A 27,531-nucleotide genomic window follows, 5' to 3' on the forward strand; every position below is an offset into this window, starting at 1 on the left:
TAGATGTGTGTTGATGGTCATATATCTAGTGACAAAATACCGCGGATACTTTTTAGATGACCCAATATAAGATGCGTTCGACAATGTAAATTTGAAATGCAAGCTAGCAGATGGCGAGCTTGATCACGTGATCTTCGAGCAATCTGAATGCCAAGATTAATTCAGAGCTGTAAACTGTCCTTTAAGGACAATTAGATTATAAAATCAAATTGTTTATTTTTATGAATAAATAAAAAATACCTTATTAATTGAAAGTTTCTTTTGCTTTACTAGAAACTGATAATAATCTTATATACTAAAAATAGATCATTACACAAGAATATAACAGACTCATACGATAGGTGTTTTCTTAAAAGAAAATATTACATTGCAAAATAAATTTCTGCATTATAAGTTATATCACTTGATTTATATTCGTTAGTATCTTTAATACAATATATTATAAAGAGAAAAAAAATTAAAAACTTTATTAACTATTGTATACAATACTCCATCAATTTCTATTTGATAGCATTATCATAAATATACAGGTTATGAATTTAATTTAGGCGCGAAAATCTGCATTAGCTCGGTCTTTGAATCCGAAGTGGATCGAGCAGCTCGATTGGCTCTAGAAATGTTAATATCGATCGCAGATGAGATGACATGTAGCATGCGAGTTGCCGAACGATTTAGAGGTAAAAGAGCAAACAGACGATTTGCATTGCCGAACGCACCTAATAACAGTTAGAAACCCTCAAGTTAGCGTCTGAACACAAGAATTGTCGTAACACTTATTTAGACTTAAATTGTGAGACGTAAGTAACGCACAAGCTTTCACGTATGATGTACAACTTTACCGTGTTTCCAAGCAATGATATGAATTTCGGGCCGCTTGCAGCACTGTTATTAGCATGAAGAAAACATAGACGGACACACACACATACACACATGCGCGAGTATACACGGATGTGGACTTATTGTAGTGTATGTATCTTCTTATGCCCCCTTCATGCTAGTAACTGTGATGAAAGTGGCCCGGAATTCGCATCACTGACTGGAACAGCAGAACGTCGGCCGAAATGGTGGAATTAGATAGTCGGAATTTAGGAAACGGAATATCAGAAAAGTAATATGACCAGTCAGAATCATTTAAGTTTACCGCATTCGTGTAACGCGTTAATCTGATTGTTCGTTTTTATTTTTTCAAGATTCCTTTTTCCGAAATACCGACTGTCACGGGAAAGCAGTCAGCATTCTCATCGTTCACGTACTATCAGCTTTAAGATATATTTTCACGTTTTCATGAGCCATATCTACGAGACTATCTATATTACATTTATTGTTCTGGGATTCAAAATCAGCTGGTTATTCCAAAATTGTCCAAAATAATCCAAAGAAAATAAGTTACATAATTTCAACTCGACAAATATCAACTACGTTCTCACAGTGTATTTGTGATCATAAATATTTTTTTATAATAATGTACCGTTTTCTACTGTATCATAATTTTAATTTAGGGCCAGTGATTTCTTTGGGCATATATTTAATCTTAGGGTGATAAAAATTAATCTTTACTATATAACTGAAAACATGTAATTAGAGAAATCATTGCGTTTAGCAGAACGTTTATTTTGTAACTGTTGGAAATTTTCTTCGCGCTGATTGGATTATATTTTTAGATCTAGAGGAATGATCCTATCTCACCAGAGAATCATAAAACGGTTGCAAAACTGTTGTGTTCTGCTGAACGCAGCCAAAGTTTCAAAAATTGTTACTATGAAAACCGTACAATCAGAAACGAAATGTATTATTGAACGGCGTTATGTTATAAAAAATATTACACGAGAGAATGTTGTTAGAATTTTTGTATTGATATACAACGTAAAATTAAAATATTTAGGATGATTATTACTGATTAGTAAATAACAAAGAAATTAATAACCAGTTAGTAATTATTTTTAAAATACATTTACATTATAATGAGAAAAATATTTCTTATTTATTTTCTACAGATGCTCAGTAAACGAGAATGGATTAAAATGGATTGAAATTTTTTTTATCCGAATGCGTATTTTAAATAGCGAATACTTTTTTTTGGATTTAATTGGATTCAAATGGATTCACGCGCGCGCGCGCTTGCATCTCACTCGCATTCGCGGTGCACTGTTATACAGGGTGTCATGAATATACGACCCCACTCGTTCCGAGCAGGTAGAGTGGACTAAACTGAGTAGAAAAGTCCTCTACCATTTTGTAATGGTAAATCACAATAATTAACGAGATATTAACATTTAAAGATAGCCGAATGTGCACGTCCTCTCGACCTATTATTGCCGAAAGTACAGCCCACCGAGCGCGCGGGCCGCGAGGAGCGGGGCTTACCGTCGCGAGCATCTAAGCTCAAAGGGTGCGCCTGCTAGGCCATTCCTGTTTCTCGCGACCCGCGCGCCGTGCGCTCGGTGGGCCGTATCTTTGATAATAGTAAGTCGAGCGGACGTGCATATTCGGTTACCTTTAAACGTTAATATCTCGTTAATTATTGCGAGCATTACAAAATGATAGAGGATTTTTCTACTCAATTTAGTCCACTCTACCTACTCGGGACGAGTGGGGCCGTATATTCATGACACCCGTATATATTAAAATATATTTTCTTATACGCGAATTTTAATATTGTATTATATTAAAGATGTGATAAAAATGATAACTGTAATTAACAAATAATGTCCTGCCAAATAATCACTATTATAATAAGCAGTCTAGAAGATTTGGAATTCACATCTTCCTATAAACAAACTATTGGAATTTTATGGATAGTTTAACTTTTCTTTGCGGACAGATCTTATGAATTTTCACGTGGCATCAGTATTAAGTTCGCTTTCCATTATAAAGATTATTCTTCTTTGTATTGGATGCTAACCAGCGTATTACAAGGTAAAGGTAAATTAGTTAAATTTTATTATATATTATAAATTTTAATGAATTTTATAATTGCAAGTTATTAATTAAAAGTAAATACAATTTATTTATTGTTAATATTTCATTCCGTTTATCGATATTACAGTAATGATTGGTTTGATACAATTTGTTTTACCATATATATATATACAATATTTTCAACGCTTTCATATAATCCCGCATTTTTAATTTTTTGACTATGTTACTATGTATAATAATAATATCATTTTTATTGTATTTTGAACAGCATTTATAATTATATCTTATTAAATATACTAGAATTAGTCGTTAATTGGATAAATTTTTTTGTTAACTTACCCGCAGAATATTATTTCTTATTGATCAATATGGCTTTTTGTTAATTATTGGGGCATTTCGTTTCATGCATAATGTATTATTTTTCTGTGTTGTTCGTCAAAATGTAAATAAGATAAATAATGGATAATTTGAGCGTATCATGCACCCATATAATCTATGAGGTACTTACAAAGTAATATGTAGGCAATACAGAGAAATTCAAATTAATGTTATTGTTATAACTTTCAAATTTCTATACATTTTTCTCAAAATTATATTGATAACGGAAAGAGGAAACGTTTTTTCAGTCATGATACATACTATTTTGTTTCAATTCATTACAGGAAACAACACGACGACATAAAACAATACAATCTATTTGACCGATTTGTGTCGACTGACACAATAATTGCATTAGTAGAGTGCGCTGAAATTAAAATAATTAATTGTAATCATAAATATTTAATTAATTATCAGTAGATATATACATAGTCTCATTAATAGTTTTAAGAATCTCATTAATAGTTTTAAAATCAAACTGAAAAATATTAAACAAATTTTTATAATGTAATAAATAATATAATACTTATAATATAGATCTAGTTGTAAAATTTTGAATTTTGTCATAACAACAAAATTCTTTCTGATTTATGAGGAGATTTTGATTTAAATAAAATGTATTTAATTATATACGCGCGAGCGTCTTGTTCATATCAAACCATAATTAAACAAAATTTTTCATGCATTACTGCGAGAATAGAAGGTCTGTTACATACTTCCGTTCTAAGAAATATTGTAACGGACAAAATTGTAGAATACATCTGAAAGAAAGTACACTATCATTATACTTAATGAAAATAGGTTTGTTAATCCTTTCGCTCAGAAAACGGTTCACCGGAGTATCACCATTGATCGGGACTCCACACCAAAAGTATATACATAAATAGTCTTGGACATTTAAAATTACGTTTTACGCCTGAGCAACGCCACTTTGACACGTTTTTTTAAAAAAAAGAACTATTCGCAAATCAAAATGATTATAATTTCTTCATAAACCATTTCTTAATTACCTCCTTTATGCCAGTGGCATTATATGGTAGATATCAATATATTACTACTAATTGTGTTTAAATATATATTATTTGACAAAATTGGTTACGTTTGGCTGTATATTGCTGTACAAAATGATTTGGCGTAACTTTTATTATAAGGGACATTATAAAATAATTTGTTCGCGAATAGCCAGCGTTCTATACGGATCGCGTCGTGGATGCCGGCGTTAGGAGCGAAAAGGTTAAATTCAAAAGAATTAATTGTCAAGAAAATCTAGAATATGTTTTATTTTATATGTATGTATTTATTCTATTATGTATGTATATAAGGTGGAGTAGTAACTCTATTCATTTAGAATGTTTTCGCTGTTTTTAGAGATATGAAATGATATATTTATTGAAGTTGTGTAGCATCAAGAGGATATAATATATTACTAACGGATATATTACTATCTATGGATGCAGGCGCTTCGAAGATTTCAAGATCACCTCCATTTCTTAAAATGGAATGTAATGCAACTTTAATAAATATATTATTACATATTTAAAAATAGCGGAAATATTCTGAGAGGATAGAGTTACTGTCCCTCTCTACACACACACACACACACACACACACACACACACACACACACACACACACACACACACACATATATGTGTGTATATACGTTTATTATATACTTTTATATTTTTATTTAAAATAGGACATATACCCAGCAGATAAAACTATATCCAAAGCAGAAATGTCCCAAGCCAAATTTTACCTTTGTCTGTTTTATTTGCAATATAAACTGCAAAACCTAATTGAAATAAATAATTTAATAAGCGTTAAATATATACTATCATTCTTGAGTTCGGACACTTGCATAAATTTTATCAAATAGATGAGTACATTTAAACATTATTTTAAAACATCTATTATACTTTGTCGCAGATATCAAAGAGAATTCCTTACATTTACTGACATTTTGTTATTTTTAAATTCAATACGTGTCAAAATCAACCCATTTATTAATTCCAAAGTAAAATGTTCATTGTATTAATGTATGTACTTTGTAAATAATAAATTAAATTTGAGTCAAAATTTATTATCAAATTTAATACATTTTGCGGAGTTAAATTATTTAATTACAATTTAATAACCCACAGCGCAGTGTGACCTTGTCGTAATGAAGGAACTCACCCTGTCCCCGAGTTCGGGGCCGCCTTAGGTATTTAGCGCAGGGGGGGACCGAATATCGATTTGGAGTGCTGGTCTGTGCGGGCTCCTCTCGATAATCGAGATAGTGGGCAAAGATTCCGTGCATGATATTCCATAGAGACAGGGATTTTGTCTCCGTGGACTGGGGAGAAAGGACAGTGGTGGTTAGCTGCTACTTCCCCCCCTCCCCAAATCTTGCGGACATTAAGTATGACGAGGGTCTTCGGGCACCGGAAGCCGACCGAGATAAATCAGTGTTGGGGGATTTCAATGCCTGAACACCACAACTCGGTGAAAAAGATTATACAGAGATCTATAAAAAAACAAATTAAAGGTAAAAATTCACTCTTTCGAAAGCTGTAAACTTCATTTGTGCGTAATTGGCGCCATGGAATTTCGCAAAGGTCATAAAAAATTTTGAGCGTTTATGCATCTTTATTTATGTTTGTGTAACTTTATGAAATATTAATAGTACCGTTTTTTGAAGTACCGATCCAAAAAGTAGAAATTTCAAGTTTTAAAATACTTTTTTAAAAATCTCGATATAACGATTTTTCACTGAGTTGTTGCTATTTGAAAATATTAAAAATTTGTGAAAAAACTTAGTGACCAGGTTTTTTTTACGTGTGAGTATATATAGTCGATAGTAAAATTGATAGTATAATAATAAAAGTATGATAGTATAATAATAAAATACGTATTAATGGCATGAAATAACTTTCCAAAATTCGCTTTTGAATATAAAATAAAAAACAATTGTTAAAACTTTTTCTAGCTTATCCTTTGTGGCGTCAGAATGTGTGTACAAGTACTTTAAAATATATAAAAGAATAACACAATAGTAGTAAAGCAAGGCGGGTTCTAATCCATGGGGCTAGAGGGGAGCGCGGGACGCGGGGAGTACTCGTACGCGCGGGGAATGTTCGTAACGCAGGGAAGGAGGGAGAAAGGTCTCGGCGCTATTCATGCCTAAATAAGGACCCCGGTCCTTATTTATTGCCGCCTCTCTGTCTCCAAAAATGCAATAAAGATGCATACACTTACCGCATCTGTTACTATCATTACCTACTACCATCTGTTTTTTTCTTACGTTTCATCTTTTCCGCCGCCGCCGCATTGTCACTCTCGTTATATCTTCATGCATGTAAACATATTTTATTATACGTTTTAAAAAGAGAACGCTTAATACGGTCGTGACAGTACCGTCGAGTGTGAAGGATGGGAAGTAAAAGAAAATACGTACGTAATAATGCGAACAAAAAATGTTTATTCATATCTTATTACACTGGTTTTTCGTACTTATTAAAAACTAAAGCTAATAGTTCGCAATCGACGAGCTGATGTCCATTGAAGATGTCGCTATCACATATAATGTTCTCAGATGCGATGTTGGAGAATCACGTATACTTGATATCTATCGTATCGACGAGTCGAGCTAATCGTTCGAACGTTACATCGATACACCCGTTAAAGTCAAACATACGGCGTCATTTCGGTCATCATAATGCGTACGGATGAAGAATCGAGACGTACGACCGTAGCATAGTTCAGCATGAAAACACTGACGGTTAGCGGTCCAACGCTTATAAAATTATCCTTGTATTCGTTTCGAAACAGCTTGTAAATATTTCCTCGCTGCTCGTAGAGGTTCTTCCAGAGAGTTGATATGATGCACGACAGTAAAGAGAACTCCGTTTCTTTGTAATTTAACAAAAGAATTTTCTTTAATATGATCAGTTACAGAGTCAAAAAATATAATTAATTAAATATTAGATTAACAGAATATTGAATGCGGTCACCTTTACCAAATGATATTTTGGAATTGCGGTAATGGAAAATCTCGGCGATTTTCTCGGCACTTCTCGAAAGATTCGTTTTATAGCGGTTTTTCACTAAGCGGTTAGTACGGCGATTTTACGAAGCGATATAGTAGCGAGATTATGACTCTAAGAACTCTAAGAACTTTTAGACTCTAAGAACTAAGGACTCTAAGAACTTTTTAGAAGTAAGAAGGAGGACGGCGAGATCGAAGCATTTATTGCTTTCGGCCTGAGCTTTCTTTTTTGGGAAAAATCCAATAAAAATTTGCCACAATCATAATTATTACATGGCATTAGGTGTACAAAATTGATTGGCGCTTTGGATTCTTTTCTAACGACGTTCAACGTAACAGCCATGCGCGACAGAAAATCCGTGCGTGGGATTGGTGACAGCGCGTGACGTATTCGTCGGAGCGCGGCGCTCGAGTGCGCGAATTGAATCGTTCTAGAACTTTCGATTGTCCGTTGCCGGTAACGACAACTTGTTTGCGTGTAACGAATTGTTTTAAAAAGAACAAAGAACGAAAAATCGCTTGCTTTTCTTTCGAATTACCGATCTCAAACATTTTTGAACAGACCTTGTATGGCTAACCATCGTGCGAACATAACCAACGTAGTCGAATATATTCGAAACGTGAATCCGGAACAGTTCGCGAATATCAGAGACGAAGTGTTCGAAGTGCTCGAAGAAGTGAATTTCGAAGAAATAATGGATCAAGAAATCGATTCCGACGAAGAAATATTATCAGACGACGCGGGCTATGCTAGCGATTTGAGCGAGTGTACAAATTACGTAGAAAGACCGTAACTTGCGACAACTTTCGCAGAAATTTTCAAAAATGTTGGTCAATAACAAGACAACGAACGGTTTCTCGCAATTATGACAACGCGTCGCGCTACGGTACGCCTCCAATTGTTCTTTCGACAACGTTTCCACGGGTACGTTGGCGGATACTATATTTTTAACTCGATGCGCCAAATCGTTGAGTTGTCGCGCGAACCACGCTATGCAATCTTCATCGCGACGGAACTGATACAATGATAACGCGTCGTTGTACGAACATCGCACGTAGTATCCTATACTAAATACCTCATGCTGTTGATGCGTGTACGATGACGACGATGCATTTTCCCTTTCAAGTTCCATCTTCCGTAGAACGCACTCCAAATCAGCGTAGACGATGAATGGGGCGCTCTGCTTATTGCAGTGGTTCTCAAATTCGAGCCACTTGTCGTCCATGCTCGGCAGTTTGATAGCGAAGTCGTTCATCTTCTCGCAGTCCATTACGTGCGACTGCAATTTTTCGTTGGTATTGAAGTAGTGCATGCATCTGAAAAAAAGAAAAAAATTATAACTATTACCATTATTTTATTAGTGAGACGGAAAATTATAATAATTTTTCATGTATATTTACCGATCGCAGAAAAATTTCTTGTTCTTTTTTCCACTAATCTGCGAACTCACGAGACGGGATAGGTTTTTTATCCACGCAAAATGTCCAATACCATCGTTGAGTGGATCTTGCACGTACAGCATATTGACGTGTTTCTCCTTCTTTTCATTGGTGAGTCGCAGAGGAAGGACCTGTTTATTCTCGATGCCATACACGTTGATCGACACCGCGTTCAACCGTTCGAATTTATAAATATCCTTTAAAGTCATTGGAAACTCAATGTTTGCGAGATTTAGTACTGTTGTATAATGCGGATATGACGATTCCCGATTTACATGTCTTTCTGCAGGGTACAGAGCGGCGAGCACCGACCACGCGAAACATGCATTGTCTGCCGAATAAACACTGATCACCGCCCGTTTCGTCACTATTTCTCATGGCACTTCGATGTGACATCCCGCATGCATTGGATTATGCTTATTCACATTCACTATCAAATTGAGGATTCGCGACAATGTCCACCCGCTGTCGCGTTCTTGGAATTCTTCGAGCGATGCTAGAATAGGCTCGACGACGTGTCGCTCGTACCATCGGTGCTCGTGCATATCGGTGCAGCGATATACAGGGTGGGCCATCTATTGGTACGTTTTTGAATTTCGTCGTATGGCAACACCGAACGAGCTACAGACCCGAAATTTTGACAGTTTATTAGTCATACCGTCCGCGGCACGAAACAACATGTTTTCTCTTGAAGAGCGTTTTGAAATTTTAAAAACTTATTTTCAAAGTCAGTGCTGTGTCGCCGAAACTGTACGAATTTTGAAAAGAAATATGGGTCGTGATAGAGCACCCACCGAAGGAGCTATACGCAAATTGGTGAGGAAAGTTCGTGAGAAAGGGATGTTAGTGGATGACAGAAGTGGTCCCAGAGCTCGGACAGTGCGCACACCCGAGAATATTGAGGCTGTGGCCCAAAGTGTGAGACAGAATCCGACGACTTCAACTCGACGCCGATCGCAGCAACTGAGCATTAGTCGCACCAGCCTGAGGAGAATACTGCACAAAGACCTCGGATTATTCGCCTACAAGATCCAGATGACTCAGGAGTTGAAAGCAAATGACCATCCGCTTCGATATCAGTTTGCTGTGTGGGCTATAGACCAGCTCAATAATGACGTCGATTTTGGTCGAAAAATCATCTTTTCGGACGAAGCTCATTTCCATCTCGGCGGATATGTGAACAAGCAAAATTGCCGGATTTGGGGCTCGGAACAGCCACACACAATCGTAGAGAGACCAATGCATCCTCCAAGAGTCACAGTTTGGTGTGGATTTTGGAGTGGTGGCATAATTGGCCCATTTTTCTTCGAAAATGATGCTGGAAACGCCGTTACCGTCAATGGCGAACGCTACAGAGCCATGTTGACCAACTTTTTATGGCCTCAAATCGACACTATGAATGTGGACGACCTTTGGTTTCAACAAGATGGCGCCACATGCCATACAAGCCGACTTACCATCGACCTTCTGCGCACCAAGTTCAACAACCGCATAATCAGCCGTTCAGGAGATGTCAATTGGCCTGCGCGTAGCTGCGATTTGACACCGCTGGACTTTTTCCTGTGGGGTGCCGTTAAAGACCGATGTTATGCGGATAATCCAGAGACAATTCCAGCTTTGAAAAACAATATTACGACTGTTTTGAGTGAAATTGGCGCCGAGGTAGTCCAAAATGTCATTAATAATTGGGGTGACCGAATGGTACTGTAAGGCCAGTAGAGGGAGCCACATGAACGAAATCGTTTTTCATTCTTGACGCGGATACTTTTAGCTTCACAACAAAAAAAAAATTAATAAAAAATATCAATGTATGCTCATTTGATCGCATTTTTAAAAACGTACCAATAGATGGCCCACCCTGTATCTCGCTGTTCTTTGTAATTATGCTCTTATTGGCGCGTTTATCCTTCGTCGCAAACTCGCCATTGAACGCAGTATTCACTTTTGCGCTACCGTGTCTTTCTACTGCGTCTCGCACACGCTCGAACACTATTTCCTTCGCGTCTTCCAAAAACCGTCGCGGCTCAATGTGATTAGAGTTTATCACAGCACCTGTCGATATACGGCCTTCAAACGCGGCGTCGATCTCTCGCCAGACGAGAGATCTTTCGTCGCGACTCGCGTACTCGCCATCAACGTGCACGAAACGTCGCTCCAATTGCAATTTTGCATCCGCGAGTCACGCGATCCTCGCCACCGCGGATTGTCTGTGTCCAACGGCGAGACGCGGACGCTTGGCACAAAGTTCTTCGAGCCGCTCGATGCACTCGTCGCATCGTTGCAGCCACGCGAAACACTCCACCAGAGTAGCGACCTGGTCGCACTGTTTCAACAATTCACGTTCCACTTGCTCGTGATTTTCCATGTCTTTTTTTTTTACAGCTTTAGATCACTCTTCCACGGAGCACTTGCACGTGACTCGTTCACACACGTTGCAGCACCGTGACATATCTAAAATGTCATAACGTTTTAACACTTTTTCATTATATTTGTTTGCGAAAGTGCACTGTTCACATTCAAAACATTGATCGTCGCATCTATCGACAAATAGTTTTAGCGCAAGATCGCGATCACGAAATTCCATCCATATATTATCGATAATCAGCAGTTCAACGCACTTTTCATTACTCGCGGGAATCTTAATGCATATGCACCAACCTTGGCTCTCATCTGCGATTTTCTTCGCCCAATAATAATCGTCCTTTATTACTTGAACATTTCTATTCCGCCAATGTCTCTTTTCATCGTCCTCGTAACATTTGTCTCGTAACCGTGGATACATTTTTTGTCGCGCGAGTAAAGACCAGTCAGAAACTCTCTAATAACTATTCCATGTTTCTCACCACGTATATCTAATTCGCGATCGCGTAGAAATTGCACCGGCGATATTCGCGCACCTGTGTCTCTTTTTTGTAGATTACCGAGAACATATAGAACATCGTCTACATTATAATCTTCCCACATATTTCCCAATGTAGTGTTTCGCTCACAATATTTTCGCTCACTATTCGCAATAGTTTTTCAAAGTGTGCAGTGTGGGCACTTATTGCATGGAAATATAATGTATGTTGGCAATTTGCAATTCGTGCAAGACTGACAGCTTAGCGCGTCAATATAATCGATATCGTGTTTCCTTACGAGGTATAATCCTGCGATATCAGTATCAGTCAAACGGATCATGCATTCTGCACATATACTTAAAGCATCACCCGTCGTATAATAACAATGGATTATACAGTGTTTAGTGCGTTCAGTGCATGGATTTCTGATGATAGCACAAATCTTTCTACGTAATCTGTACACTCGCTCAAATCGCTAGCATAGCCCGCGTCGTCTGATAATATTTCTTCGTCGGAATCGATTTCTTGATCCATTATTTTTTCGAAATTCACTTCTTCGAGCACTTCGAACACTTCGTCTCTGATATTCGCGAACTGTTCCGGATCCACGTTTCGAATATATTCGACTACGTTGGTTATGTTCGCACGATGGTTAGCCATACGAGGTCTGTTCAAAAATGTTTGAGATCGGTAATTCGAAAGAAAAGCAAGCGATTTTTCGTTGTTCTTTTTAAAACAATTCGTTACACGCAAACAAGTTGTCGTTACCGGCAACGGACAATCGAAAGTTCTAGAACAATTCAATTCGCGCACGCGAACGCTGTTACGTTGAACGTCGTTAGAAAAGAATCCAAAGCGCCAATCAATTTTGTACACCTAATGCCACGTAATAATTACGATTGTGGCAAATTTTTATTGGATTTTTCCCAAAAAAGAAAGCTCAGGCCGAAAGCAATAAATGCTTCGATCTCGCCGTCCTCCTTCTTACTTCTAAAAAGTTCTTAGAGTCCTTAGTTCTTAGAGTCTAAAAGTTCTTAGAGTTCTTAGAGTCATAATCTCGCTACTATATCGCTTCGTAAAATCGCCGTGCTAACCGCTTAGTGAAAACCGCTATAAAACGAATCTTTCGAGAAGTGCCGAGAAAATCGCCGAGATTTTCCATTATCGCAATTCCAAAATATCATTTGGTAAAGGTGACCGCATTCAATATTCTGTTAATCTAATACAGGGTGGGCCATCTATTGGTACGTTTTTAAAAATGCGATCAAATGAGCATACATTGATATTTTTTATTAATTTTTTTTTTGTTGTGAAGCTAAAAGTATCCGCGTCAAGAATGAAAAACGATTTCGTTCATGTGGCTCCCTCTACTGGCCTTACAGTATGCCATTCGGTCACCCCAATTATTAATGACATTTTGGACTACCTCGGCGCCAATTTCACTCAAAACAGTCGTAATATAATGTCATCCACTAACATCCCTTTCTCACGAACTTTCCTCACCAATTTGCGTATAGCTCCTTCGGTGGGTGCTCTATCACGACCCATATTTCTTTTCAAAATTCGTACAGTTTCGGCGACACAGCACTGACTTTGAAAATAAGTTTTTAAAATTTCAAAACGCTCTTCAAGAGAAAACATGTTGTTTCGTGCCGCGGACGGTATGACTAATAAACTGTCAAAATTTCGGGTCTGTAGCTCGTTCGGTGTTGCCATACGACGAAATTCAAAAACGTACCAATAGATGGCCCACCCTGTATTTAATTAATTATATTTTTTGACTCTGTAACTAATCATATTAAAGAAAATTCTTTTGTTAAATTACAAAGAAACGGAGTTCTCTTTACTGTCGTGCATCATATCAACCTTGTGCCGTTTTCTCACTCGAATCTTTCCGCGCGGTGCGCTCTCGCACAAAAACTATCGCGAATTTTGTGTTTTTTCAAAAATTATTTATTTATTCATGAATATCTATTTTGTCCCCTTCAAAGTAATCCCCATCAGATATTATACACTTGTGCCAACGTTTTTTCCAATCCTCGAAGCACTTCAAAAAATCATTTTTTGTGATCTTGTTCAGCTCCTCCTTCGATGCCGTCTTTATCTCCTCAATCGTAGCGTAGCGTCGTCCTTTCATGGGCCTCTTCAGTTTCGGGAACAAGAAAAAGTCACAGGGGGCCAGATCTGGGGAATACGGTGGCTGCGGCATCATTAGTGTGTTGTTTTTGGCCAAAAATTCGCGCAAAAGGTAACGATGTGTGAGCAGGGGCGTTATCATGATGCAAAAGCCAATTTTTGTTATTCCACAAATCCGGGCGTTTCTGGCGGATTGCTTCGCGCAAATTGCGCATAACTTGCAGGTAATATTCCTTATTGACCGTTCTACTCTGTGGCAAGAACTCATGATGCACCACGCCCTTACAATCGAAGAAAACTGTAAGCGAAACATCTTCACATTCGACCGAACTTGGCGCGCTTTTTTCGGTCTTGGCTCGTGCGGCAGCTTCCATTGGGATGATTGAGCTTTAGTTCCCACGTCATAATCATAAACCCATGATTCATCACCAGTTACGATCCTCTGGAGCACATTTGGGTCGTCGCGGACAGAGTCCAACAGCTCCTTAGCAATGTTAATGCGATGCTGTTTTTGGTCGAAATTGAATTGGTACGAATTTCGCGGCGACCCGTCTCATGCCCAAATCATTGGTAAAAATCGAATGGCATAAGCCAATCGATATGTTTAGGTCCTCAGCAACTTCTCTAACGGTGATTCGACAATTGGCCAATACTATTTTCTTCACTTCATCAATGTTTTCGTCTGTTGTTGACGTGCTCGGGCGTCCGGCACGCTCTTCGTCGTTCACATCTTCTCGGCCCTCTGAGAACATTTTGTACTACCGATAAACGTTGCTTCGGTCCAAGGTAGCTTCACCATATGCCACAATCAACATTCGGAATGCGTCCGCGCACTTAATTTTGTTTTTCACACAAAATTTGATACAGATTCTTTGATCCATTTTTTAGAATAGGCAAAAATCGAAGACGAGCCAAAACACGTGCAAGCAAAGCAGCTGTCAAAAATTAACTGAACATTCAAAATGGCCGAACTTGTCGGCATAAGTGAGAGACATGAGTACCAACATAACGCCACAAAAAAATCGAAAATCGAATATACGTAACCCGCGGAAATTCAAAATTCGCGATACTTTTTGAACAGACCTCGTATTTATGCTTATCGTCAATAACTGAAGCGACCGATTTGTTCGTCTTCCAGGACACCAACTGTGATGTCGAGCACTTATGACCTATATATTAGGTGTTGGAATTAATTCGTAGCGTTTTTTAATGAAAGAATGTTATTTATTTCACATGAGCATTAAAAAATACATTAATGAAAGTACTTCCCATCACTTGTAAAACACCTAATATATATATATTTCGTTACGTCCAGTGGATTCCAAGATTTCTTCGTTTCGTGAAAATTTCGACAAAACAGTCGTTAATACAAAGTAAACATAGAACTCGAGAGCTTTAACGGTCATTGATCGGCGAACGTGACAATATTCAAGAAACGCATTAGAAAATTTTCCCAACGATATTGGAAACATAAGAAAAACATAGATCCTCGCCAGACCACGGCAATAAAATTTTCGACAAAGGTTACAAACCATGTGGAAAAAATCGTATTTATACACGATCGATTCAGTAAGTACAAAATCTAAATGTGAATCCTGTGTAAATAAAGACTCATATTTCCAAACGTGTAAAAGCAAGTTGAAGGGCGTTTTCTCGTCAACAACAGGAAATTTTTGACAAGATCCGACAGGTCTTGCGCTTCCTGGTTGATTGCTTATCACCATAGATTGCAATGGGAGGACGGGACGATCCCGTACAACGAGGCGAAACGTCTAATTACGATGGCTGTATTTGAAGATGATGCTGTCGTGTATGTCAAGGGACGCGAGAAACGAACGTGGCTGCAGAACTTGCTTCTGGACGATGAGCGAGAACGCATGTACATCGAGACCTTGGACGCAGTCCAAGCATAGAATCTTTATCTAATCTAGATGTTACTAATATTATACGATGTGGGCAACATGTTAAGAATTGCGCGTTACAAAATGTATTGAAAATATATAACTGGTGGTTGCAAAAGAATTTTTTAAATAAAAATACGTTAACGTATTTATTATGTATTTCTTTTCCCTTGTAATGTATAAACGTATGTACATATGTATGTACGTATGTATAAACGTATGTACGTATGTATAAACGTATGTACGTATGTATAAACGTATGTACGTATGTATAAACGTATGTATGTACGTATGTATAAACGTATGTACGCATGTATGTACGTATGTATAAACGTATGTATGCATGTATGTATGTACGTATGTATGTACGTATGTATAAACGTATGTACGTATGTATGTATGTATGTATGTTTGTATGTATGTATGTACGTATGTATAAACGTGTCGTAACGTGTTCGAAATTCTTGGAAAGAGGGGGAGGATCTGCCTTCTCTCGCTTCCAGTATTACCATTTACACGGATGCAATCAGTCTTACGATACCCGCTTGTACGAACGGTTGAAAAAAATGTACGCTAAAGAGAGCAGTGCATCGTACGATGTGAAGAAGGAATATAACATGTAAGTTTCAACATTCTATACACAAAAGAAACGTTTTTTAACATTATGTATGTACACAGTACGGAGCATCGTGCGGTGCGTTTACTGAGCAGACGTTACGATCTGACGAATACGGGCTACAAATTTTTGGAAATTGGAATCAACGTTGGTCCACCAAGTTACGTGGAGATCGTCCTTGGAGATCATCGCGGACACGAACTATCGCTATCTCTCGAAACGTGGAAGAGCCTCTACGAGCAGCGAGGAAATATTTACAAGCTGTTTCGAAACGAATACAAGGATAATTTTATAAGCGTTGGACCGCTAACCGTCAGTGTTTTCATGCTGAACTATGCTACGGTCGTACGTCTAGATTCTTCATCCGTACGCATTATGATGACCGAAATGACGCTACGCCGTATGTTTGACTTTAACGGGTGTATCGATGTAACGCTCGAACGATTAGCTCGACTCGTCGATATGGTAGATATCAAGTATACGCGATTCTCCAACATCGCATCTGAGAACATTATATGTGATAGCGACATCTTCAATGGACATCAGCTCGTCGATTGCGAACTATTAGCTTTAGTTTTTAATAAGTACGAAAAACCAGTGTAATAAGATATGAATAAACATTTTTTGTTCGCATTATTACGTACGTATTTTCTTTTACTTCCCATCCTTCACACTCGACGGTACTGTCACGATCGTATTAAGCGTTCTCTTTTTAAAACGTATAATAAAATATGTTTACATGCATGAAGATATAACGAGAGTGACAATGCGGCGGCGGCGGAAAAGATGAAACATAAGAAAAAAACAGATGGTAGTAGGTGATGATAGTAACAGATGCGGTAAGTGTATGCATCTTTATTGCATTTCTGGAGACAGAGAGGCGGCAATAAATAAGGACCGGGGTCCTTATTTAGGCATGAATAGCGCCGAGACCTTTCTCCCTCCTTCCCTGCGTTACGAACATCTCCCGCGCCGACGAGTACCCCCCGCGCCCCGCGCTCTCCTCTAGCCCGATGGGTTAGAACTCGCCTAGTATTCCTACTTAAAAATATTAAAAAGTAAAATTCCGTGAATGGAATCCTGAGGTAAGGTCTACTCCAGAAGAAACGGCACGAGAAGAAAAAAAAGAAAAAAAATTATATTTGAGGACTTATTTGCTGTGTGCGATTTGTAAGAAACGAGCATATTAGCGAGAGAACCGAATGAGAGAGATTGCATAGCTTTAATTAAAAAGGTCATGTTTAACGATATTGAAAGCCTTTTATAAAAACGTTTTATCATTTTGTATTTGCTTGTAATTGTGAATTTAAGACTCCTTTAATGCTCTCAATTAAAAATATTATTAAACAAAAAAAAGTAATACTAAAAGATCAAGTATTATTATATTGAGACCAGGAGTACATTTTAAAATTTGTACCTTAAAACGACTGAAGCAATTAATATAATGCTAACGGATAGAAATTGTTCGTGTCTATGAACAATTTCTCTCCGTTGTTTAGCGTTACTTTAATTTGCAAATTTATGACGTATATTGGATAGTATATGAAATATGTAAGAGAGCATTTGGCCAAAGCATATAGGTAAGGAAGATATATCCTAGGTTGTCCACAAGGATATTCTATCATGTACAAATTGCAAAATGATCCAATGATCAATAATGACGCCAGCGCTCTTTCTAGCATTTCTGCCATAGTTTCCGAGTCGTCAGCTAGTATTTTAATTGAATTAGTTCTTGCTGCCCGAGGCACAAACACGTTTTAATATTTTTTAAAAGATTTTCAGAAATAGTTTTCTCAGTTCCTTTAGGAATTTTGTGGAACTACACTGTAAGATATGTACACTGGGAGATAACGTATGTAAATGCTGTTTAATCAACAAATGTTGGACAACAGACTATTGGACACACAGATAATCTAGATTAGATTGCCTTTCTTTTCACGGAATTTTTATTTATAGATACGTAGATTGAGGATATGGATCACTCTTGAAAGAATAATTCATATTTCATATTTTATATTTTTATAAAGATTATCTTATGAATTTTATTTCATTTTGGTATTGTTTTATACGTTTTAATGATGATTAAATTACGTAATGACAATTATTTACAATTAGACTCCATGTATTTATTGCGAATTAATTTACCAAATGTTTTATCTTTTTGGGATTTAATTTCATCTAAACATGATATCAACTTTTTTTATTAAATCTATTGCTACTTACTCTTGTAAAAGCCATAAGGCAATTCTTATGATATTACTTTCTACGAATTTTTTACATATCCTAGTTTATGTCTTACGTTTTATTAGTTAATAAATCGTGCAGATATTAGTAAAATGTGCAGCGCTATTGCTAATAAATAAAAAAAAATTGACACTTTAAAAAGACAAAACAAATGCTAAAGAATCTTGTGATATGCATTATTTGATATATAAAAAATACTATAATTATTTAAATATGTGTGATTCCAAACTAGTGCCTGATCCGCATTTAATGTTTTTACTCTGTTATTATCAGATGAATGATTGTATTAGGTGTATAACTTTGATTCCGTCGTTTTTTTTTCCGAAATTCGAGGCTTTATTGTAAAAAACTGGTTATACATTTATGATTCGAAGTCCACCGATGGCCACTTTTTCCCATCTTTCGGACAGCGTACGAATCCCGTGTCGAAAAAACTGGTCTTTTGAGGCGATCCACGAATCGATTCAATTTTTTACTTCTTCATAAGACCATAAGTGCTGGTCAGCCAGACCGTGTGCCATTGATCGAAACAAGTGATAGTCAGAGGGAGCAACGTTTGGAGAATACGGCAGGTGGGGTAGGACTTCCCATTTCAACGTTTCCAAGTATGTCTTGACCACTTTCGCAACATGGGGTCGAGCATTGTCATGCCGCAAAATCACTTTATCGTGTCTCTCGTTGTATTGCGGCCGTTTGTCTTTCAATGCTCGGCTCAAACGCATCAATTGCGTTCGATACTGATCGCCTGTGATTGTTTCAGTCGGTTTTAACAGCTCATAATACACTACGCCGAGCTGGTCCCACCAAATACAGAGCATGACCTTGGAGTTGAATATTCGGTTTGGGCGTCGACGTGACCGGGAACTCCCCATGATTTTCTGCGCTTAGGATTATCGTAATGAACCCATTTTTCGTCCCCAGTCACAATGCGATGCAGAAATCCCTTCCGTTTTTGCCTTTCAAGTAGCTCTTCACAAGCAAACAAACGCCGTTCAACATCTCTCAGCTTCAACTCGTACGGCACCCAATTTCTTTGCTTCTGAATCATGACTTTGAAGCGTTTTGAAATGGCTTGTTGAGTCACTCCCAATGATCGTGCCAATTCTTCTTGATTTTGACACGAGTCTTGATCAAGTAATGCCTCCATTCTGTATCTTCGAAAATCTCTCTTCCACTGCCGGTCTTCGACGTCAAAATCACCGTTCTTGAAGCGTTGAAACCACTCACGACACGTTCTTTCACTAATAGTGGCGTCATCATAAGTATTTGAGAGCATTCGATGAGCTTCAGTCGCAGATTTCTTCATATTGAAGCAGAAAATTAAAACCTCCCGCAAATGACGAGAATTTGGCTCGTAAACTGACATTTTCAATCGAGAATAACTTTATGATGCAAACACAAATCGACTAATGTTTCTATGGGGTTATGTTAACAAATGCCCAAGTTTATTCTATGATCTATTTATTTCGACCACCACTTACCGCTAAAGCCATCTATAGGAAAACGGCGAAAGCAAAATTATACATCTAATAACATTTGGACTTTATACTAAGTACAAACGTGCTTAATGGATGCTTTTTATTTATGGCTTCTAACGACACATGGCGACTTAAATTGAAGCTGACAACTTTAATAAAATATTTGATGTATTGAAGATATGTGAAATTATAAAGCTCTTTGTAAAGGTAAATACAATTATTCTTATAATGATAATATAATTTATTAATGTAAACGTGATGTTAATTTTACTATTATTTTTTACTTTTTTCTCAATATATATATATATAAAATATATTTATATTTATATGTATATATATGCACACAATTTTATGTACTTACATGTATACACTAATATAAATATATTTATTTTCGTAAAGTAAAAGATTTAAACTAAATATGCTGCGAATAAAAAATTTGATTTCGGCTAATTGTTTTGCCTTCTCTTTCTTTTTTTTAATTCACTGTAAAAATTCAGATATATTATTAATAAACACGCGCAAGATATCATAGGAACCATCCTATATCTATACATGAATGGATTGTAAAAGAATATAAAAGAAACTAATATATAAAGATATAATGAACTTATTACGAAGATATAATGAACTTATTACGAGATATAATAGAATTATGTTTTTTCTCTTTTTATAAATTAATGAAAGATGAAGCGAATAATATAAATATAAAGAAAAGTCGCCGATACTCTTATAGGTTTTCTAAAGTGACACCTTCTTATTTCTTAGAAATTAACTACTGCACTTTATTTAATATCACCAACTAAAACATGATCACATCTATTAACTATTTAGTTAATTAGAAAATTGTAAACGCATAATTCGTATATTTTTAACTTGTTTTTATAATACAAAATCAGCTAAAAACGAATTCTATGAATGCGAAAATAAAATTCTTATGATTTTCTTCTGTAAATTGCGTAATTTAAATAACAGTGACTGTATTATTAATAATATTACATCGTTTTAAATGCTTGTAATTTCCTAAATTAGTTTTATTTATATTATTTTTTCTCTCTTAATTTTTTATAATACGATTTAATAAATATAAAATCAGGGTGCAATGTAAACCGGCACACATGTCTGGTGTTAAACATACCATAAGTTAACTTAATTTTCGTAATGTTGCTTTATAATGCCAAATAACTATATCGGAGCATGGTACATATAGCATATAAGAAACTATCGTTATATATTTACATCTAGTATAACAGCGTAAAGTAATTACGCATATAATTTAGCAAAAATGTTTTATATCAAAGTGAAAAGATTCTGGGAAATCTTATATACATTTACATATAGGTATTTTATATAGATAATTTCTGTAAAAAAAAAATAAATAGGAAATAGAATATGTGACATATATTATATTACTGCCTACTGTGTCAGTTTTGGAGGTTATTTTATCGAACACTTATTTTTGCTTATCTTACGAAAAAATTGATTATTACAAAATTACAAATAATATTATAAAAACTGTTTATATTATCTGAAAAAAAATACTTTTTAGTTCGTATTTATGTATTTAAAGTTCATCTTTTGTTTAATTAAAGAAATATTGTCTAAAAACAAAATGGTATAGCGGTATCGGCAATCTTTCCCTAAAGATATAAAATAATATTACCGTTATATTAGAGGAAACCAAAGTTTTGGAACTGGTTGACACGGGTTTAACTTTCAGCTAATAACTCTACCAAGTATTCTCTTTTTATTGTAAAGTGCTTAAATTGCGAAAAATGTTCTGCACCAAAAACGTATTTGTTACTTATAATGTTATAGTCTGCCTGTTTTTGCCAAACATAGTTATGACAATAAAAAAGACGTTACTTCGTAATTCCATTTTTGCAGACACGTACTTTAAGACAAATTTCATTAAAGTAACTTATTTGAACGTTTGGTTTCAAATATCTTAAAATTTAGCAATTTTTATTTCTATATTAGAAGATATGGAATTAAAACATTTGTTCAATAATAAACAATGTATTATTAAAACATTTACTAAATGAAAATGTAATGATTCTTATTGTTGAGTCAGAATTCAGATTTTCTTGAATCATATACTAATTTTATGTTATTATTTGTATTTTATAAGATATCTTTTCTAAAAATGTTATAAACATGTATAAGCAATTTATGTATTTTATGTTTTATATAAAAGGATTTAATTCTATTTTATGTTGTATTACATTTTATATTATTCTTTGTACATTATATTTCTTTTTGTGTATAATTCGATATTAAAATACATTACATGAAAAATAATAAATTGTATGTAAACATGAAAATATTCAAATCCAGCAAACACAAAATTAAACGTACCGTATCTCTTAGCTATAATTTGCCATATTAATAAAACTGTAATATAATACGTTTTATTTTGAAACTGGGTGTTAAAATAAAAAAGAAGGTCGCCGTTAAAAATCAGTGTGGATGGTGGAAGGTCCAAGTAGGTTGGACCTTTAAAGGTACTTCAAAATTACCGCGGTGTAAATGTTTAAATGGCCGCATTTAAAATTTATTTTGCGCAGAACCGTATGAAATTTGTCTTCAGAACATTGGTAAAAATAAAAATTGGATTGTAAATCGAATATAATGAGAGAGTAATAGAAGCATAAACGAAATTTCTAGGATGCGAAAAAAATTAAAACAACGGAATGTAAAAAAATTGTAAATGCCTCTTTTATGTTTCGTTGTTTCAATTTCTCCTAGAAGATTTGTTACGCTTCTATTATTCCATTCGATTTACGCTCCGATTTTTATTTCCATTAGGAAACGAGCACACTTGTAACGTTTATCTTTAGCTGCATTAGTACAGACAGTATAAACCGTATTTCTGTAGCTAGCAGTAGGCGAACTCATTCGGTGTATCGTGTTTCTGTGGCTGCAGTATAAGTTTTATGCACAAAGTAGAATTTTGCTACACCACCTCAAAGGGTCAGTGTATATAGAGCCAGTGTGATATTTAAAATTTGAAAATAAAACATATAAAAAATAAGAACATAAAAAACCACAGCACAAGTTATAGTTTGTGATATTTAATTATTATTACATTAATTAAAACATTAAACGTTTCGGCCACAATCTGGCCATCTTCAGTAATTCAATAATATTCTTAAAACGCAGAGTTACATCTAGTTGAAATTAAATTCAACAGTCGGGAGTTGTAATTAAATAATCATGTTCTTTTCTATGTGAAGATGCTTCATACAATAATGTTACAACGCCAGTTGTCATATCAAGAAAAGTGTAGAACAAGAATTTCCAGATTCTAATTTAAATAAAATTGTATATATTAATATCTTCTAGTCGGAATATAAAGAAATAGAATCATTACCTGTTTTACAGCAAAAAAACTAAACGGTGAATCTCAAGTACTTCTTTTGCACAATTAGAATTTTGTCGTGACATTATGTGTTGTTATTTGTCCTATCATGTATTTTACCACTATTTATACATATATCTGAGTCAACAGTTTAGAAAGTTCTAGAATTATTTATTAAAGGAAAGAGAGATCCTTCTTTAGAAGAGGAAAATAAACATCAGGCAAATCTTCCATGTCACTTTGTTTATTGATACCACTTGTTTGTTTTTTTATATGTATCATTTCCGAAATTCTTCTTTTCATTCACGATTGTTCTATATCTAAAATTCTTATATTATCCCAATCTAATTCATGCATCTCATTCTAACGGTGACATGAAACCACTGAAATTTCGGAAGAAGGTTTTTTTATATCGACCTTATGTTCTTTAATCCGAGTTTTTAATTTCCTTTTAGTTTGGCCAACATAAGACGATTCACAGTTTAAACAATTTTATAAATTACTCCGCATTGGTCATCCTTAGGCAAAGAATCCTTTCCTGTCTTAATAAATGTATTCATTTTATTCATAGGTTTATAAGCTATATTAAAACCATAAACATGTGAAAGTTTTTTGAATTTTTCAGAAACTTTGCCCAAGTATGGTATCGTGAAAAAGGTACATTTTAGCTGTAAAACAGGTAATGATTCTATTTCTTTATATTCCGACTAGAAGATATTAATATATACAATTTTATTTAAATTAGAATCTGGAAATTCTTGTTCTACACTTTTCTTGATATGACAACTGGCGTTGTAACATTATTGTTATGAAGCATCTTCACATAGAAAAGAACATGATTATTTAATTACAACTCCTGAATGTTGAATTTAATGTCAACTAGATGTAACTCTGCGTTTTAAGAATATTATTGTATTACTGAAGATGGCCAGATTGTGGCTGAAACGTTTAATGTTTTAATTAATGTGATAATAATTAAATATCACAAACTATAACTTGTGCTGTGGTTGTTTATGCTCTTATTTTTTATATGTTTTAATATTATAACCACGTTAGTTTTCAAGATATATTTGAAAATAAAAGTTAACGAGGAACTTTAGCACTATAATAGGTCCGCGTTACTTGCATTTTATGCGATCAGCATCTTCGCTTTCTCTTTCTACGCCTGAATATATATATAATATATATACATAAGAGAGATGAGTATTTATCATATTTTATTTTGTCATACGCTGACAAGAATGATCGAAAAAAATAACATATTTAATCCTAATCCGTCTTTACAGTAGATATATTTGCGTTATAATTATGGGGCAGTAAAGAAAAACTGAAGTTATTAGAAGTTAGCAAATAACATTAAACATAAAGTTATGTGTCTTATCCTCGATTTATGTCTTCTTATAATTCTCTTTCTTGTTTTACTCTTCCTTTTTTTAAATGTAAATTTGATCATGTATTAACTGGCATAAGAGAACATGTATAAATATATTATAAAATTACATACAATGATTCATAGGATAGAAACAAATATAATACATAATATAACTAACTGATTCAAAGAAAACATAGACAAAAATGACTTTTTAATATTAATAATACATAACCAAATAAATATGATCTTAATTTACTATAGATATTTTAATTCACATATTTTTAAAATAAAATTTCTAAAGCACAGGTCGATCAGTTTCATGAGTCGTTGTATATATATATATATGTATATAACTTTATATACAATATATAGTATATATATTTTTAGTATAAGATTTTTAGAAGTAGAAAATCTATAAAGCGATCTGTTCTGTAACCGTGTCTTGCTCTTACACTCAGTATTTTGCGCTGACAAGTTCAATTCACAATGATTGTTATTTTTCTCGCAAGTCTTCTTCTGTTCTAAAAGACTTTGCGCCATCTGATTGCCCATCTTTTCCACCATAGTGAAAAGTAACCATTTGATTTGTCATGTAACAGCTCATATGGACAACTAAATTTCTATTGACATGACAATTTTAATTATCAAATGCGTATGAAAATTTTCCTCTAGGGTATTACAAAATTTTCCAAAAAAAGCTTGATTATTCTTTGTATATGTAACATTGAATTTTCAGGAAAAAGTATATTGTTAAATAAAAAAACGAGTTTAAACTCTCTGAATAATTTGAAGTAAATTTTCTCTCTAAAAAGTAAAAATTAAGTTGGTGGTCTTGAATAAGAACGTCCCAGTATTCTATCTTAAAGAATGAAATTTTTCTTGAAAAATGAGTTTTATTCTAAACATCTTTCAGAGATTGAACTGATCATGCTATTAATCAAAATTGTTATAAACAACCTTTTTAGACAGTTATATAGAAAATTATATCTCTTAATTTTGTCTTACAAACTCAATATTCTTCTTAACCCATTCATGCTTTAATTATTAAAACGGAAAAACCTACCACACAATAGAACTGGTCTCCATCACGATGATCCGATTGTTATCTATAATCATCGTATGCAAACGATGTATAACGGTGCATTCTTTAAAATTGCTCCTTATTATATACTGAATTCTTTAATTCAGTATGTAATAAGGATGCTTTCATCTATCCTAGAAAGAAAGTTTCAAATTAAGGGATGCAAATTAGTAAACATATTAAATTTAGAAACCTCTCTCTCTCTCTCTCTCTCTCTCTCTCTTTCTTTCATGCTTTGCAAATTACAGATAGAAAATATACTATTTTGATGGAAATGTTTATCAATTCGATTTGAAAAGATTTGATTTCTATTAATCTTGAATTTATTATAAAACGAATGTTTATGTACTCGACTATAACTTGACGTATCCTTGTAACATATTGTGAAAATACTTTATATCATTCGCTATCATTCGTAAAAGTAGCAACTTAATAATAGAAAGTTTGAATTATTTACATATGATAATTTATTGCTATACTTCAAAAATGTCACGTTAATATTATAATAAATTCTCAATAGTCATCATAATTTGTGTGATGTTGCTGTAAAATCAAATCTACACCACATTATTATTTTGAACTGTATGTGTCATAACACAATAAATAACTGTTAATTCATCTGTATAATGATGTCACATTTGTAACAAAGCGGATATTCGTACAGTACAATGATTTTACTGTCATATCACATCCGTGACAAAGTAAATATTTGCATGTCATCATGACTTTGTTGCGATTACTGTGACTTCATTTGCTATAGAGAATTTATTATAAATATGTAATTAATTAATCAAAATTTATTGTCTTTACTAAATGATATTTAAATACAATTCTAAAGAATCGTAAAGACTCACTGCGAATCAATATTGGCCTTCGCTTCATCGAGAACGAGCAAGCGATTGTTTCTCAAGATTGCTCTGGCCAGATATATGAGTTGCCTCTGACCGATGTTGAAGTTATGACTGCCAAAGAAGATATCGTGGTCTAGTGTGACATCATTCAGCTCGACTTGCCGCAACATCTCCCACAGTTTCAAGTCATCGTACTGATTAAATAGATCCAGATTGTAACGTAGACTCTAGGAAAAGAGCACAGGTTCCTATGATATAATGGAGATTTTGCGGCTCAATTCACTGAGGCTCATCGTGCTTATATCCCGATCATCAATCTTGATCTCGCCTTCTAGACCTTCATTGAACAAGCGGAAAAGTACCGAGATCAAAATATAAAACAAAAATACATTTACTTAATTTTTTTCATTTCTGTAGTCACTTGAAGAGCAAAATTTGTAATATATATTTTTTTAACATTTTTCATTTAAAAATTATAATTATTAATAATCTACAAATTGATATTATTATACTTTTTATCAGGTATAATGGTACTGTTCTTTTTGTAAATGTATATTTGCAGATAAAATGTTGTGTGGTCAATTATTCACAAATAATTTCCTGTCTTTAAAGTTTGGAGATCTGTTTTAATTTAAAACCTTTTAAGTTTTCAATTTTTGTAGCAAAATCGAAATATTTGTTCTTGTAATATTTATGTTGTAATATGCAATATTATTTGTATTTGTAATATTAATTTCAAAAATATGACAAATGAATATTTGGACATATTTCTCAATATATCACCTTCAATCAACCAACACGTTTGCTAGTATAATATTTATCATGGAATAACGTGTCTTTTGAGTGATCTTATTTCTTTTAAAATATAGCAGCCCGAAAAAAATTTT

General features: G+C 34.6%; 1 protein-coding gene and 2 long non-coding RNA genes across 6 annotated transcripts in view; 2 read left to right on the plus strand and 1 right to left on the minus strand.

Annotated features, from left to right (window-relative positions):
• LOC105144392 (uncharacterized) overlaps positions 1–27,531 on the plus strand; it is a 41,844-nt gene that overhangs the window by 3,386 nt on the left and 10,927 nt on the right. The window contains exons 3-5 of one of the 4 annotated variants that reach the window (XR_015546893.1): positions 14,882–14,923; positions 15,059–16,263; positions 16,323–16,427. The exons of 2 other annotated variants lie outside the window; for them this stretch is intronic. This is a non-coding gene — a long non-coding RNA (uncharacterized LOC105144392). Of the gene's footprint in view, positions 1–14,881; positions 14,924–15,058; positions 16,264–16,322; positions 16,428–27,531 lie in introns of those variants that run through there. One more of the 4 variants, XR_015546891.1, reaches the window with a different exon arrangement.
• Positions 2,289–4,271, plus strand: LOC147907823 (uncharacterized). The gene is made up of 2 exons (XR_015546894.1): positions 2,289–2,916; positions 3,582–4,271. It is a non-coding gene; the product is annotated as an uncharacterized LOC147907823 (long non-coding RNA).
• On the minus strand, positions 6,783–9,141 carry LOC147907824 (uncharacterized). Its single transcript, XM_087411789.1, has 2 exons — positions 8,729–9,141; positions 6,783–8,644 (listed from the first exon to the last, which is right to left on the minus strand). The coding sequence occupies exons 1-2, from the start codon at positions 8,974–8,976 to the stop codon at positions 8,059–8,061; spliced, it is 834 nt and encodes a 277-aa protein (XP_087267915.1). The 5' UTR covers positions 8,977–9,141; the 3' UTR covers positions 6,783–8,058.

This window comes from Acromyrmex echinatior, chromosome 12, assembly GCF_024713525.1.
Source record: "Acromyrmex echinatior isolate Ae372 chromosome 12, ASM2471352v2, whole genome shotgun sequence".
NCBI classification, from domain to species: domain Eukaryota; kingdom Metazoa; phylum Arthropoda; class Insecta; order Hymenoptera; family Formicidae; genus Acromyrmex; species Acromyrmex echinatior.

What these genes read in the sequence shown, in the direction of transcription:
- LOC147907824 (XM_087411789.1), bottom strand. Translation starts at nt 8,976, where the DNA reads ATGACTTTAAAGGATATTTATAAATTCGAACGGTTGAACGCGGTGTCG. An exon ending in AAGAAATTTTTCTGCGATCG is followed by an intron (nt 8,645 to 8,728) that starts GTAAATATACAT and finishes TCTTTTTTTCAG; the next exon opens with ATGCATGCACTACTTCAATA.